General features: G+C 36.3%; 1 protein-coding gene across 1 annotated transcript; it reads left to right on the forward strand.

Moving 5' to 3' along the window:
• Window positions 1-9,312: 9,312 nt before the first annotated feature.
• Window positions 9,313-13,229, forward strand: LOC116719506 (perforin-1-like). The gene is made up of 3 exons (XM_032562045.1): window positions 9,313-9,363; window positions 9,547-10,079; window positions 11,858-13,229. The coding sequence occupies exons 1-3, from the start codon at window positions 9,313-9,315 to the stop codon at window positions 13,041-13,043; spliced, it is 1,770 nt and encodes a 589-aa protein (XP_032417936.1). The 3' UTR covers window positions 13,044-13,229.
• Window positions 13,230-16,222: the final 2,993 nt, after the last annotated feature.

Genomic DNA, 16,222 nt, shown 5'->3' on the forward strand with positions numbered 1-16,222 from the left:
TGGTGCAGTAAAAGATGAACCTCGCCTACATGCTTACTTCCTTTTTGAGGTTGCAGCAGTGCACTTTCAGAAGGTGCAAATAACCACAATACAAGGCAAATGCAAACATAGCTGTCATCCTCCTACCTTCAGTTCTCGTGAAAAGCAGTTCCTTTGTTCTCAAGCAAGAGTAATAAACTTGACACCACACCAATTTATTAGGTAAAATATGATATTACACATGGGATATTTGTTTTAGGACAAGATTGGTTGGGAGCTGCCACTCACTTTGGCGTTGCTTCACAAGATCAGTTTGTGGGTGTGTGCTTGCTCAATCCCCCAGAGAGATGAAGATGATTAGGTGCAGAACATCTGTTTTCCCTTTGCAAATTTAGGCATGGAAAAATGTTTGAGCTGTCTAAATGGAAAAAAGCGGGTTTCAGGACCAAGCTGAAATGTGTTATTTTCTAACTGCGTGCAGACATGCAGTTAGAAAACTATAGCCTTAGTTTTCTATATTGTGTTGTGACTTACAGTCACTGTGGAAATGAATGAGAGATAGATTAATAAGTAGATGAAAGGAGGCATATCATTTTTGACAAGTTGCCTAATGTTGTGTTGATCCCCCCTTTTGCAACCAAAATTGCCCAGACGAGCCAAGGCAGGGGCCCGACTAGGGCTCTTAAGATATGCTTTGCTATCTGGCTCTAAGATATTATCAGAAGACCAGTTAAGTCATGGAAGTTCTGTGGATCAGACTTGTTTGTCCAGCACAAACAGATAGATTGGCGTCTGGCTAATTATGACAACTCAGTCTTGTTGTTGTTCTCTCTAAGCCATTCCAGCAATATTTGTGCTTCGAACTTCCTGGTGGCAAAAGCAATATGATACAAAAGAAAACATGGTTCATCATCAGACAAGCTTATGTTATTCTATTGGTCCATGGTCTAGTTCTCATGCCTTTGTGTCAACAAAATGAAGCCTAGGCGCAAATTCAAACTGGAAGACTCTTTAGCCCCACCTGCATCATCCAATCGGCGCGTCCCGCTCATCGCCGCCGACCTATCAACGCTGGACCAAGCCACGTCACGTCCAATCACCGACCAAGGCCCAGTTGATAAGGACCTCCATCCATGGCATCTTTCGCTTTCCAGCTGCGCTCAACCCTCCTCCACCCTTTCTCCACCTCCACTCTTCAGGCTCGCATCCTTCACCGACCTCCACCACCAGTGTCTGGTCCCGGGGGATGACATTCCTAACCTACATCGGGAATGCTCATCCGAGCTTATCGCAATTCACAGCTCAATGTCCTCAGCCGGGGCCCGAGCGCCAAAGAACTTTAAATTCATGCATGTCAATAAACCTTTTTAATTGCTGTTTTTTTCCGTCTGAGTCTCTCCAGATTGAATTGCACTGTGTGTATTGACAACTCTCAATCAGAACTAGCATAAATGTCTTCAGCAGTCTGAGCGACAATCAATCCAGTTTGTTTCTATAGCACATTTCAGCATAAAAAACATCATATACATCATAAACACATATAGCTAACAGTTGTGAAAACAATAAAATACATTACATTTTGTCAAATACAATTGATAAAATCATCAATGTACAACACACAGTAGCTCATCCGTTCGAAAAGCTATGCTGTAAATGTAATGTAAATGCATCAATCAAACATAGTTATTCATAGTCCTGTCAGCTCACTACTGTTCCTCTTTCTCAGAACCATTTTTAGTAGCTCCTGTCCTTTGCAGATTGAGAACACTTCACAGTAGTAGTAGCTGCAGAAGTTCTCCAACATGGTCTACTCTTGGAAAGAAGAACCACATTTGGCTCACTCAAATCCTTGAGCTTGTGCATCCCAACTCCTAACACAGATTTTGAGGACAAAATTTCCTCTTATTTCTTAATGTTGAATTTCCACCCTCTAAAAGGTAGAGTAGTAGAGACATGAATGCCAGTTGTAAAAATGTTATGCCTGATCAGTGTGTAAGATCACAAATGCTCTTCATGGAAGCAATCACAACAATGTTTAAAAATTTCATATTTATTTTTAGAATTTGTATTAATTTGCATGTTTTTAAAAAACTCTTTCTTCATTGTGGCTTATCATGTCATCTAAGTAATGTGTTGCCTTTCCCAGAATAGCACTGAACAGAGAAGGTCTCTGAGTTATAACTGTCATAAATACCAGAATCTAAGTACCAAAGCTGTCATCAACAATTTATCTGACTAGGTCAACTCTGCTGTGGCTACAGCATGATTTGCAATCTTTCAATGGGGACAAGTTGCTGTATGTGTAGACACTGAAGCATTGAACACATAATATAAAGGAGAAATACAGTGATTCACTGCACCCTGTGACAAAAAATCCATTGCATGTATGCCATAAACTCTAGATAAAAGGCCTTATCTTTATGTAGTTGAGTCAGACTATATTTCCAAATTAATAAAGTGTTGTTTTTGGATGGCCTCACATCATTTTTCAAATTAAGCATCAGTATCATAGAGACTGGAAAACAATAAAAACAAAGCATTTTACAAATAATTTAAAAAATGTTTTCATGTAAAAAAAAATAGCTTTAGAATATTTGCTCTTTAAACAGCAAAATAAAAATATTTGAAATAGTTACGATAGGAGGCATTCAATCTTGCATCTTCTCTTTTTCACTTGGGATGAGATCTCTTTGTTTTGTTATTTTAAGTCACAGGAGGATGTAGCAGAATAGTCATGTAATTGCCCACATGGTGCTTGGTAGTTTAAAATTTAAGTTTGTTTTTTGAATATCAGCAATACTCACTGGGAAGTTGCTAATGTGAACAATTCTTTCTGACAATAACTTTAATTCAGATTAGAGTAGTTTTCAATCAAATAACCTGGCCAAGATTCTATCACTAGGAACGGATGAAAAATGTGCTTTTGTGTAGGATGCACTTGCAAGCTTGCATCAGTGACGGAAAGCGCAGTTCCCCTGTATGGGACAGGAAATGTCAGACGCTTCATTTCATGCGAATGTTTTTGTTCACCCGCCTCCTTCTGACGCTGCTAAACTTTCATTCAAAATTTGATTTTGATTCTCAAAACTCAAATTTTAGAGGAATTAAGTGCCTAATTTCTTTTTTGACTTTTTGGTTAACTCAGAGATCTCTAGTAGTTGAGATAGATACCTCAAATATAGAGTTTCAGTGTTCATCCAAGAATGTATGGGTTTATCCAGTGTGCTAATACTTACTGATGCAGCAAAACAGTGTGCATGTCAGGCTAACTGGGAATTTTGTGTGCTTGGTTGTTTGCTCAGTGAGGTAAACAGGGTATTAATGGCAATTTTACCTCTACTGGGCTTGTGTAGTGCATTTGTCTGTTCATGGGATATGACATTTTAATATTATACTTTTGTATAAGTTGTGGAGACTGTCATTTTGAGTGCTAGAGTAAAAGTCAATGCTATGTTAGCATTCAATGACTTAGAGCTTGGAAGTTTGGCCGTTCCAAGCTAAAAGTCAATACAAAAAGACAGACTCAATTTTTTTTGCTAAAAAATGTTGATAATCTGAATAACTGCATGGATATTTTGTGGCTTAAATATTCATTATGGCTATTTCACACAATTTTATTTAGAATGCAATTTTCTGCAATGATTACAGATTTTGTTTTCAGCAGTGTTGATATAGTTAAAGTGATGGTTTTTATTAAGGTATGAAAGTGTTGTTTTAATGGGACAATAATCTTGAGGATTTGAAGAGGCTAAGTAGAAGAACATCTCAGTTAGTTGAAGGTTTACCCATTTCCAATATTAATCATGTTTTTAATATTAGGACCGACCTAAATACAGGACATAAACTTAGAATGAGCATGATGAAAACTTTAATTGGGGAAACAGATAAATTACATGGTTTGAACCAGTGGTGTTCCAAGAAAATGTACTTTTCAGAGTACATTTTCTAGGCCAGTAAAAGGTTTGAGATAGTACACCTTAAATAAATGGTGGAGGACCACCAATAAAACCTCATAAACTGAGCAGAAAGTGGAAAATGACATCGTGTGAAGGTGAATTAATCAGGGAATTAGGAACAGCGATAAGGGAGATGAAACAGGGAGACTGAGCAAAGGTAAATAATTAACACTAATAAAGCTAAGACACAAAGAAACTACAAATCATGGGGAGAAAGACTGACACTGATCTATAATAATAAATTCATATGAACAAAGAAAATAGTACGAGAATACACAAAGTGAATTAATATGGCAACACATCTTAAGCAATAATGAATATAGGAGGATCAATTAAACCAAGACTTGAGAAACTGTGTTTGCTTGGGAAACCCAAATCAGACACTTTTTTCTCTCTGTGTGGGATTAAGTGGACATGTAAACAAGCAACGTAATATTCTGCTGATTTTTAGCACTAATGGTTTTATGGCCCATATGGAAACCCGCTGTAATATATTAATAATTCTGTTTCCATAAACCTCAAATGTTAAAAACATTATCCACATTAAGTATTATCCATCTGAAACAATCTGTATTCTGTCATTTCTAAAAAAAAATAATAAAAAAAAATCTTATGGACAATAAATGCTCTCTAGAAATGCCTTTAACAATGCAAAAATAAATAAAATTTGATCGTACCTATCACAAGCCTTTATTTGGTAATGTAGCACAGGTTCTGATATACATCAGGAACAAAGAAAGATCATAATCTACATGCTATTGAACAATAATACCTAACTTCATATGAGCTGATAAGTTTGTTGGAAAAAAACCCAAATAATTATTTAAACAAGTAAACAAGTTTGGGCTCCGTTACAGTCTTATCAACTCTAAACCCAAACAAATGTTTAGCATAGCTAGATAAAATATTACTAAGAATACACCAAGGACATTACCATATGAAACATATTTAGTTCAGAATGCCTGCAGAAACACATTTGATCAGGTGACAATTTTCTTAGTTTTGAACATTTGAATGCAAAATTATCAGTGTAGTAATTTAATAATTTCTTTATTTATTAGAATAGTCTGGGAAGGCAGTGCATAGTAACAATGATGTATTTAACAATTCATAGAAAAATGTAGTAAAGAGAAGGCCGAATCTGAGAACAATTCTTGTACAACACCACCATCTAGTGGGCATTCTGGTCATGAGTTATTATATTTTTATATATTTTATGTTCTGTCTTTGTGTGAATCTACTAGTTATTCTATTCTATTCTACTCCAAGTCTTAAACGTTTAGGAAATTGCCCCATTATCCTGCCAGATGAATAAATGGTAACAACTAAGACTATTAATGCATGTTTTCCTCCCTGATCCTGTGTTCATCTGCATCTGAATGCTCCAAACCAGACAAACAACCGAAACATCTCATTTTACAGTACATCTTATTCTTGCTAATGGTCAAGTTAATAAATTAATTCAATTAACAGCTATTCTCTTAAATTCGTCAGAAGCAACTGTGCACTTTATACAAATAATGGATCCGCTTAACCCTGAATCAAATTACCCTTTCACCCTTGTGATGCACTCCATTTATGGATTTATTTTGGTGTGATCCCCAATTGACACAGTTGACTCACATAAAAACCGACTGCTGTTTAAACAAAAAAAAAAACCTCTAACCAACCTCTGTTTTCATAATAACTGTAGCTATTGTGTGAATTTGAGGTTTTAGCACCTCTAGCTTTCAAAACTCATTGACACATTGCTGTTACAGGAAGTACACGTGTTCTTGAGCTTAGGGTGATTTTTATGTTGCCATAGGGTTTTGGCTTGATTTTCTGCATTTTAAGCCTCACCATTGTGCATTTGTCACATTTTTATACAGGCTTTTCATGGGTTAACAATGCATATACACTCCTTTCAAGTTTAAATTTAAAGTAATATTTTAACTTGCCCAACATATTTCTTTTGAATTGAATGTAAAAGAGCATGTTGTTGTATTCATACCAATTACATATTGTGAGTCAACAGGAAAATTCAGATTTATTTAATTTCTCATTGTCTGTGCTATAAATCATTCTTGATCCTTGCTGTTTTAACAAACTTACAAGGTGAAAAACAGCAGCTCTCTCCAGTTGGTGTGTGGCAAGTCCTAACTAAAAAAAATAGCTCAGTCACGACTTGAGGCTGCGCATTGTGGCTGCCTGTGGACTTAACTATTACAAGTTTAAGTCTGATAGCAAGAACACAGACAATCATTCTGGAGAGGTTTTCCTGTGAGTATCTCCAGGCCAAATGTCTCAAATTGGTCCCCAAACGACCACTATAGAAAACGCCTCGGTATATGAACTTTAAAAGACTGTATACCCTAAATGGTTTACCATACAGTCGTGCATCAAATTTAAAGTCAAAATGTGATAAGCTGGCAAAACAAGGACTGGTACCATGCTGTTGTGGCAGGAGGATATCCTCAAGTCTCTGTCATTTCCTAGCAGGTATCACAAGTCTGGTGGATTTGATAGAGTGTCAAAAAATGTTAAAAAAGCAATTTTAACTCCAAGCACACCAATAGTAAAAAAACGGAAATTGCTTTTATTAAGGAAGAATAATTTATAAATTAACTTTGGAAAAAAGTTTGGCTCTCTCTTCCTCTGAATCCCAGGCCCTCTCAGCGGGCGACGTGCGGCCACAAGGAAAAACAACAATGCGTGTTGACGTCACAGAATTACAGAGTTTAATCCCATACAAAACAACGTATGAATTAACAACAAAACTGCAGAGGAACAGAGATATGCATTCTTTACCTGAGACAAGAAACAATAGAGAAAGAAAAGACAAAGAAAAGGCAAAGACGCGTCAAAGACAAGACAAAGACAGACAAGGACGCGTCTTTGGAGAGAGCTGATGCAAAACACAAAATAGTGGCAGCTTTCTGAATTTTTACTCCTGTGCACGAAGTCTTATACTGAAGGTGTGTCTTTCCTTTTTAATATATTCAATTAAGGCGTACCTCTGGTTGACCAACTGGAAGCTACCTTGGACACTCAGAGAAACTTAGAACTCCCCCTAATTTACACCAAAGATCAAAGGCCATTTGCTCTCTGGTAGAACAAAAGAGCAAACAGCTGCATCCTGGCCTCCTGGGTTCTACAGTCATTTGGGCAAAGAAAAACATGAGATAAGATTTCACAGATACCTGTGAAATCTGGAGTCTCTCCCGTTATCTCTCCTCCAGGCTCAAGTGATATTGCCCTGCAGGAAATGCTAATTTTATGGCCTCCTGCTCTCTGACAACACAGCAGGAGCCCCACCGAGAGACCCCCCCCCCCCGATCTGCATTTGGTTCCTGTTGTTTGCATACTTGCCCATCAATAGTTTAGTTTTAAATCCTTAACACAAACCTGTTCAAAATTAAGAAATTTGTTCAAAATAACAATGTTCAATATAGCTTTTACACATGCCGTAAGATTAACTGTATTAAGCACTAAAAATAATCATTTTTCCTCAACATTTTCTTCAGTGTTTTAGTGATTTAGAAACCAGAAACACTTCACACTCCAAAAAAAAAAAAATCTCTAATTTACAGGAAAATACTGGTAGCTGTGGTTGCCAGAATGTTAACGCATAAATATGGTCAAATCCATATTTATACGGTAAAGCTGCGGGTATTTTACCATAAATTAGAGACTTCTTTGTGTGTAGAGTTGCAGGGGCAAGAAAGTGTTGCAGTGATCTATTCAGGGTCAAGACCTGAACGTTTGAGGGAGAATGTCTGAGCAGACTAGCTACTAAATGAAGTTTCACACCAGAAATGTTGCCATTTCAAGGTTTACCTAACAACATGTAGATAAAAGCCCTTTCCATTGCACAAATTTTAGAAAGACAAGTACTTCAGCCAAAAGTTCTATAAGTAGTAATGTATAAAATGGGTAGTTATTTGCTTGTAAATAAACATAAAGAGAACACAATTTTAATCAATTAAATCAACTTAGAACCGGCTAAACAAAGGCTGTCATGAACAGCAACAAGTGGGAATGACTCCAGCAATCATAACTCAACCTCTACGTCCATACTTTAAGTAAAATCTGAGACTGATTTTGCACACCTGCACACACACCCCCACACGCCCCCACACACACCCACGCACACCCCCCGACGCCCGCACACACCCCCACACACGCACGCACACATGTATATAACCAGTCAGCTCACTTCCAAGAAAGTTTAAATACTCGCTATTTTTCTGAAAGGGGAAGTCTAAAGATGAACAGTACACACGTCCAAGTGTGAAATTCCTCCACAACTTCAGGTTTCATGAGCTCTTCAGAAGCTGTGGCATGAAATAGAAGTCAGAAGTCATTTACAGTTCTCACTAAAAAGAAGAAAATAGAAACTGAGAAAGTAGTTTTCTGTCTTGTAGTTTTAGTCCTGAAGAGCTTTATGATAGTGTTATTTTTTATATTTTCAGGCAGCCACCAAAACAGTGAAGGATAAGATAATGTGTAGTGATTAGGCTTAGAACAGAAAAACCTCAAAGCAGAGATGGTGACTCAAGTCTGAAGGCACCTTCTAGACTTTAATACTTTTACGGCGCAACATCAAGGGCACTTTAATTTCAGAAGCACTCCAGGGATGTAAAAACTATTTTGATGCATTTTTGTTCATGTTAGCTCTGTCTAAACATACAGTATTGCTCAAGATGTCATCTTTAAGGAGAGACTCTTTGCAAATTTGCAAGAAGGTGAAAAAACTCTTTTACATTAACATTAGAGATAAAAAAAAAAAGACAACAACCCTGAAACATATAAAAAGGGCAAGGCTAGAGACATTGTCATTAGAGTCATGCAATGATCAAGTGAGTATTAAAAAACAATTGACTCAAATGACTTGTTTGTCATGAATTGGAGTTTTGTGGTGGTAAGAATGGATATGACTGGACCCAGCTTGTAATGAAAAATGACTTTAATGGTGATCCACAAAGAGTACAGAAGTCCAGGCAGCACAGCTGAGCAAAGAGGCGAAGAGAGGAACTCAGACACCGGTAGTGTCTGAGTTCCTGTCGTGTCGGCCTCCAGACACAACATTCGACAAGGATCCGACGGGAAGCAGAGAACACAGGTGGGATTAAATACACTGGGGGTAATCAGGGGAAACGTCAGACAGCTGGAACCAATCAAGAGGTAGAAACGACACAGGGACTGATAAACACACACAGAAAACCAATTTCTCACATTGTCACCACCAAAAAAAATCTTGAGAGATTCAAGAGAAGTTGTTGCATTTCACTGTGAATGCAAGACAGCTGCTAAATTAAACTATTAATAACGCAAGTGAGAATAACATTTGTACACATTTGTACACTGTAGCTCCACCTCTGCATTAGTGCTGTAAATGAGTTGGAAACTGGAAACCACTGACCAGAACTTGCCATCTACAGTGAAGGTAAGGTTCAGAGGTACTTCCTCTTTTCCTGCTCCAATTATTTTCTGTTTATCTATTTCAACAAAATTCTACTTTTTAAAATTTATTTTCTGTTGCCATTCTGAGCAGTGAGGAAATGTATTTAAAATTGACACAATGGAGTTTGTGTTTTTGTGTGATATTCCTTGCTTTTTTTCCCCATAGATGGCAAACCTTTGGCAGCTCATGCTCCTGTTTTGGATGTGGATTCCTCCTGGTCTCTCATCGACCAGTTTTATTGGCTCTCCACAACAATGTGAAACGGCTCACTTTGTCCCCGGCTACAACCTGGGTGGAGAAGGCTTTGACATTGTGACAATGGAGAGGAAGGGCGCCTATGTCATCGACACTGAGACGTGGAACCTTGGAAACGGCACTTGCAAAATGTACAGAAACAGCTACCAGAATGGAGAGAACCAGAAGGTCCCAGTCTCTGTGGCGGACTGGAGAAACCTCCCAAAGTGCAGCATGAAAGTTTCCGGCATGCTCTATGATTCTGTCGAATCTCTCGTCAACGACTCCACATCATCTGTCACCAACAACTGGAAGATTGATTTGAATATCCCTGTGGACCCTACAGTCACTGTTGGTGTTGGCCTTGGAGGGTCACACTCCAGGGTTTCTGAATTTGGAATGAAAAAATCCAAAAGTGATCGTTACGAATTTGTCCGCCAATCAGTCAGTTGTAACTTTTATAGGTGAGTATGCACATGGATGCTGTTAATGAGGTGGATGGTTATCTTTTGTGTTCATTGAGAAATGTTTTAAATGAGATTCCATCAGGACAGAAAAGAAATGGAGAATTTTGCACACTGAAGGCATAATGTACTTACCCTTCTGTTTATTATCTGATTTACAGAAATCCAGGTTTGTAACAGTTAATACATTTTGTTAGAATTTTTTATTTTTCTAAAACCTTTTTTGGATGATAAATATTAACCAAAATTAACTGATAATGTCACAAAAATGTAATTGATTTAGTCAGAAGATCAGATTTCTCTAAAGCAAATTAGAATAAAAACCTGACCTGATTGAGAAAAATGGATGTCATTTTTGGATTCAGCAGTGCAAAAATAGTCCTAATTCAGTTGAAAAAACAGACAACTTTCACAAAATATTTTTTGTAATCCAGTGTTATGAATTATGTTCCATTACATATAAATTTAATGAGCTTGATTTTGAAATTATATTAATATAATAATACAGAACAGTTAGTAAAAGGAGAATGAATGACTGAATGAACATACTTTATTAATCCCAGAGGGAAATTCACATAACAGCACAAACACAATAAATAACAGATAAAACACAGATTTTTTTATTTTTTTTATTTTTTATCAAGGGCATAGACATAATTTACAAAACTGCAAACCAAAAAGTCCGGAAATGCAAATGTTGAATCTTTGTGTTACAAATTAGAGTATACATAAAGGACATATCCGGACATACTATACACAGAGATAGGCAGGTGGTGAGCAAAAAAGTGTAACAATTGAAAAGCTTGAGGTTAGTTTTCAAAGCAAACCAGCCACGACAGAGAGCAGGTCAGTTACAAGCAATTTCAAGGAAGGATGACGATAACTGAGACCCTAGTGGGGTCTGTATCTGGGTTGATGTCAGAGATGAAAATTTAAATCAATATTTTTCAGGTTTTTGGAGACAATGCAAAGTTTACAGGAGAAAGAGGACTGCTATTAAGCAGATAACTACGTGTTGAAATTTATTTACATCTTTAGAGTATCTTAATTACATTGTGCTGTGTGTGAAAGATCTTACTCTCTGAATCCTAATTTCTCTAACATTTTCTTTAAGATTGTACTTCATACTGTAAACAAGCAGTGACTGTTGTCTTGAAGTTTCCATCTGATTTATCGACTGATTCATCATTCGCTATTTCAGTTCATGAACTGCCAAGTTCTAAACTTTGAATCAGGTATTAACATCAAGCACTGTTTTTTTTCTCCATTGAATAGCCTGTTAACTAATTTGGGATATGATGCCGATCCCTTATGAATCACATTTTCAGGTTAACTTGGCTTAAATAAGAGAATTTAAGGACTGCCATAATCTGGATGACTGAAAATCTACATGTGCAATTGTGGGTCTATTTAGTGTAAGGAATCACTAATTCCTGTCTTTTGAGTCGGATCGAATACGAACTATGAACTAGAAGTATCTGGTATAGATGAAGTTGCGTGTTTAATGCCCTACAAACTGCTACATTCAATAATCAATACATTACATTAAATCAGTTATTCTACTTATAAGATAGATATAGGAAAATTAGAATATTATAGTAGGCCATCAGTTTTTAAGATGATCCCCACCAACTCCCCCATTTGTTCTAATAAAATTTGCAATGTGCTTTTTGGAAAGACTGTAAAAATGATTAAATCATACATCAACATGTACATGTATTTTCAAACGGACTCTGTGATAATCCTTAACTTCTTTCCATTCTTTCTCTGCTCCACAGGTACAGACTGACCACTAGTCCTCCTTTGAGTCATGACTTTCTTGCAGCTGTGAACTCTCTTCCGCCATATCGTCCTGGAAAAGCATCACCATATCTCGACCTGATCGACACGTATGGCACTCATTATATCACACAAGTGTATCTTGGAGGGGAAATAAAGGCAACAACCTCTTTTCAGACCTGCAAGGCAACCATGAATGGGTTCACATCAACAGATGTTAGTGACTGTTTGACGGTTGAAGCATCAGCTAACTTTATTAGCAACGCTAGTGTTAAAGCCATGATGAAACACTGTGAAGCGAAGAAGAAAAAATTGAGGTCGGGACAAAGTTTCAGCTCAGAATTTAATGAGCGTTTCACAGAGGTCACTGGTGGGGATGAAGTGGGAGTTGTGCTTTTTGGGGGCGGTTTGGACCCTGATGTGTATAAAAACTGGTTAAACTCTCTTAAAACCATACCTGATATCGTGCAGTATAACTTGAAACCTCTTCACACCATACTTCCAGAAAATCACCGTGCAAAAAATGGGCTGAAAAAAGAAGTGGAGCAGTACATTTTTAAAAATGCAGTGCTGAAAAAATGTTCTGAAACCTGTCAAATTGGACATAGGTCCAACCAAAGGGATCCTTGTGCTTGTGTGTGTAACAGCAACAAGAATGTCAAGGCAAACTGTTGTCCTGCTGGAAAAGGTCTTGCAATATTGAAGGTCTACAAACTTTATGCAAGGGGACTGTATGGTGATAATTGGGGCAAGACAGATGGTTCAGTGGAGGTTAAGTATGGTGACCAGCTAAAGCGCACCAAAATAATCAGTAATGATGACAATCCCAAATGGCCAGAAAAATTTGATTTTGGACAAATTGTCATCAATATGCAAAACAAATTGACATTTTCTGTTTATGATGAGGATACACACTGGAATAGTGATCTGCTTGGCCGGTGCTCTTTTGAGCTCCGTAAAGGGCTTGTGACAGATAGCTGCATGTTTAATCATGGAACGTTCTTCTTCACGTACTCCGTGGAGTGTGCACCAAGTCTGGGAGGAAGCCGGTGTGATGAGTACATTTCCTCCCCCATGAATCCCTCATTGGCCAAAGAGTTTTACACCAGGAATGGGGTTCTGCTTGGCGATACGATGAAGAAGTTTTCTAAGCCAGCTAGACGGGCAAGTTTGGACCAGTTTTGAAATAATTTGCTGAAAAGGAAAACAAATGCATTTGCTTGTAGTGTGTCTTCTTTAACTTTTGTGTGGAAAAATTTGACAGTTATATCATGTCACTATTATATATTAGTGAAAATACCCACTGATAATCCTGCTTTCACTTTTCTTTCCTGTCTGCAAAATATTGCAATAAAGCATCCACAAAGACAATGAAGTGTCTCTTTCATTATTATGAGTGTTAAGAGAATGTTTTATTATATTAAAATCCATATTTGGGCTTCTCTAAACAGATAGCTATATTTTTTCACCTCTCTAATATTAAATACGGATAGAAGCATCATTTGACAGAATATTTTAGGCATTTCTTCATCATTCTTTCCTTAAAATGTCTCCCAGAACTGAACAATTTCTCTCAGATGATGAAAGTTTTACATAAGTGTACAGCTTTATCCATTGGTTGTTTTTAACATCTGCTGCAAATAATATTGTTCTTAGCTTTTGAACAGTGCTGTGAACACACTAGCATCACAATTGCAAAGAGTCTATTTGCAGCAAAAGTGTGAAGCATCAATGTGTGGTACTCATTTACCTCACTTACTGTCGCTGCAGTTTTGAAATGGCTGTGCAAATAGTGAATAGTGTTGTCTTGAGTACTTTCACATAGAGTCACCAAGATGTGGTTCTCTTGTATTAGAAAGTACATGCAGAGTGAACAGTCACAATGAAAACCTGGCAAATCCTTTTGACTCGTTTGTACATAAACCTGGACTTTTTATTCTGATGCCATTGTCACGTCCATTAATGTGAACATTTAGTTTTGATGAATTATACATTCTTAGCAAGTGACTCGGTTTTGTAAGTTAACTAGGTTTTGTAGTTTGTATTATTGTAAGAAGTGCACTAGCTGTGCTGCAAATGTTAATAGTGGTGTGAGAAATGCCACAAAAGTGAAAAACTTGCTAAACCAAAGATTCTCAGTTTGCAGAACTTCTTCGCATTAAGTTTCATATCATTTTAGACCAATAGACTTTAACTCTGTTGTCAAAGTAAATATTTTTGGAGCATGACAGAGGCTGAACCTGGACTAATTTCCCATGTCTTTACTGATTTTGTATTTATCATACGCTGGAGACTGGAGACAGGGCTGCAGGAAATTCATCCTTTGTTCGAGTAAGCTATTATTTTTGTATTGAATCTATTAACATACTTTACATATATGTACTCTTAATATGTTTTATGATTATTATAATCATAATGATTTTTCAAGAGCAAGATTTTTTCCAATTTTTCCAACAAAACAAAAAACAATACAACATAAAAAATACATCAATAATAATACTAATATACTAGTAAAATAAAGATAAGAGTGATTTATAGAATTATGAGGACGTCATTTTTTAAAACTACAATAGCACCACCCAGTGGACATCTAGCACTGTGCATAGACATTAGCTTACTTAATTCATGCTATATGATCAAATGGGATATTATAAGCATAAGCAACAGAAATATAGCAAGAACAAGAAGTATTAACTCTTTATGTGACAGTAACCACTGTAACATAGATTATGTAGATTATGGCTCAGTTTTTCATGTTTTTGTGGTAACAATATGAGCTGCAACTTTTCAGAGGAGCCAGGTTAGAGAGTGGAGAAACTGTAGAGTTTTAATAAACAGCAGAGGGTGAACATTTCCTTAATATATATTTTTAAAAATGCAGACAGAAACTGCAACATCATTAAAAATATGGAATAAACCCATAAAAGCCTTTTTGCTCTGAAATGTGAATTATGCTCTTTATTAATAATATTATTAGGTTTTGGAATTATGGAGCAACAATACCGTCGTATATTGCCACCCCTGGTAAAGATGTCTATCATTAAAATACACACATTCTTGATGCAACTGCACATGTTACAATGCAGAAATATAAGGTAATACAACATATCATTTGGGTATATTATTGGGTTGAGAAAAAATACAACATTAAAAAATAATAGTATCAATAGACATAGTTAAAGTTATGTGGAATACAATCTCTTTGGAGGTCAGCGTTTGAAGTTTGATAACTGTGACTAGGACCATACATACAGTACATTGAGAGGCTGCACCAAATTTCCAGCAGATTTCAGCTGTAAAGATCAACCAAATGTACTTTAAAACACTTTAAACAAATAAAGACCTTTTAGCTATTGATGTCTAAAACTTATTTTGCATGGGCCTTTTCTTATATCATTATGACAGACAATGTTTTAAAGTATACCGGATTAGCAAGCAGATATACTTTAGGGTGGATCATACAGACATGTTGTAATGCAAGAGAAACAGCAGCAGAGGGTGGGCCTTTTCATACTTTGAAAAATATGCGGAAGGAAATTACAACTGTTTCAACTGCATGCCCAATGAATAGCAACAACAGATAAATGTAATAATCAAATTTATAATTTCTTTCATATGCAATGACATATACAATGTACATCTTTTTATGAAAACCTCCATGAAGTCATTATTTGAATGACATAAATATTGTTAAAATCAAGCAGAAAAAATTTAAAGGTTGAACTTTCTTAAAATTATGTTTAAGATCAGCTAAGATCATGTAGTCTCTGAATACTTTAGATACCCTTCAATTTTTTTTTTTTAACATTTTGTCACTGTATATTCACATACATTTTTTTCAATTTACTTTATTAAATGTTACTTGACAGAGGCCAACAAACCACCAGAAGTGGGTAATTGTGAAGTGGAAAGAAAGGGCAACATTGTTTGTAAAATTTACATGTAAATACCTGAAAATATGGATTAGTTTTATATTCACCCCTGAAAAATAACACTGTTATCCACAGTGTAACAGTGGTACACTGCTGACTTTGCAGCAGCTCAATTTACTAATGTAAATTATTTTGCAGAATTTTCGACCAGCTTTGCACAACCAAACACTTCGTTTTTTTGCTTAGTTTTAAAAAAATACCTTAGACTCAGTCAGATTGGATGGAAGGCATCTGTAAAAACCCAGTTTCAAGTCGCTCATCTCTTAGCAACAGATTACCAACAAATATTGTTATTGTTCAAAAAACATAAGATTTCTTCTGCTCTTTTGAAATACTACGTATCTTACTACTTAACAAGAATTGTGCAGTTGGTGAATCTTGCAGAAAAGTGAACATGTTTTTTTTTTTTGTCATTGGTGGTAAATATATTAT

This window comes from Xiphophorus hellerii, chromosome 5 (assembly GCF_003331165.1).
Source record: "Xiphophorus hellerii strain 12219 chromosome 5, Xiphophorus_hellerii-4.1, whole genome shotgun sequence".
Taxonomy (NCBI): Eukaryota; Metazoa; Chordata; class Actinopteri; order Cyprinodontiformes; family Poeciliidae; genus Xiphophorus; species Xiphophorus hellerii.

What these genes read in the sequence shown, in the direction of transcription:
- LOC116719506 (XM_032562045.1), top strand. Translation starts at nt 9,313, where the DNA reads ATGAGTTGGAAACTGGAAACCACTGACCAGAACTTGCCATCTACAGTG. An exon ending in ACTTGCCATCTACAGTGAAG is followed by an intron (nt 9,364 to 9,546) that starts GTAAGGTTCAGA and finishes TTTTCCCCATAG; the next exon opens with ATGGCAAACCTTTGGCAGCT. An exon ending in GTCAGTTGTAACTTTTATAG is followed by an intron (nt 10,080 to 11,857) that starts GTGAGTATGCAC and finishes TCTGCTCCACAG; the next exon opens with GTACAGACTGACCACTAGTC.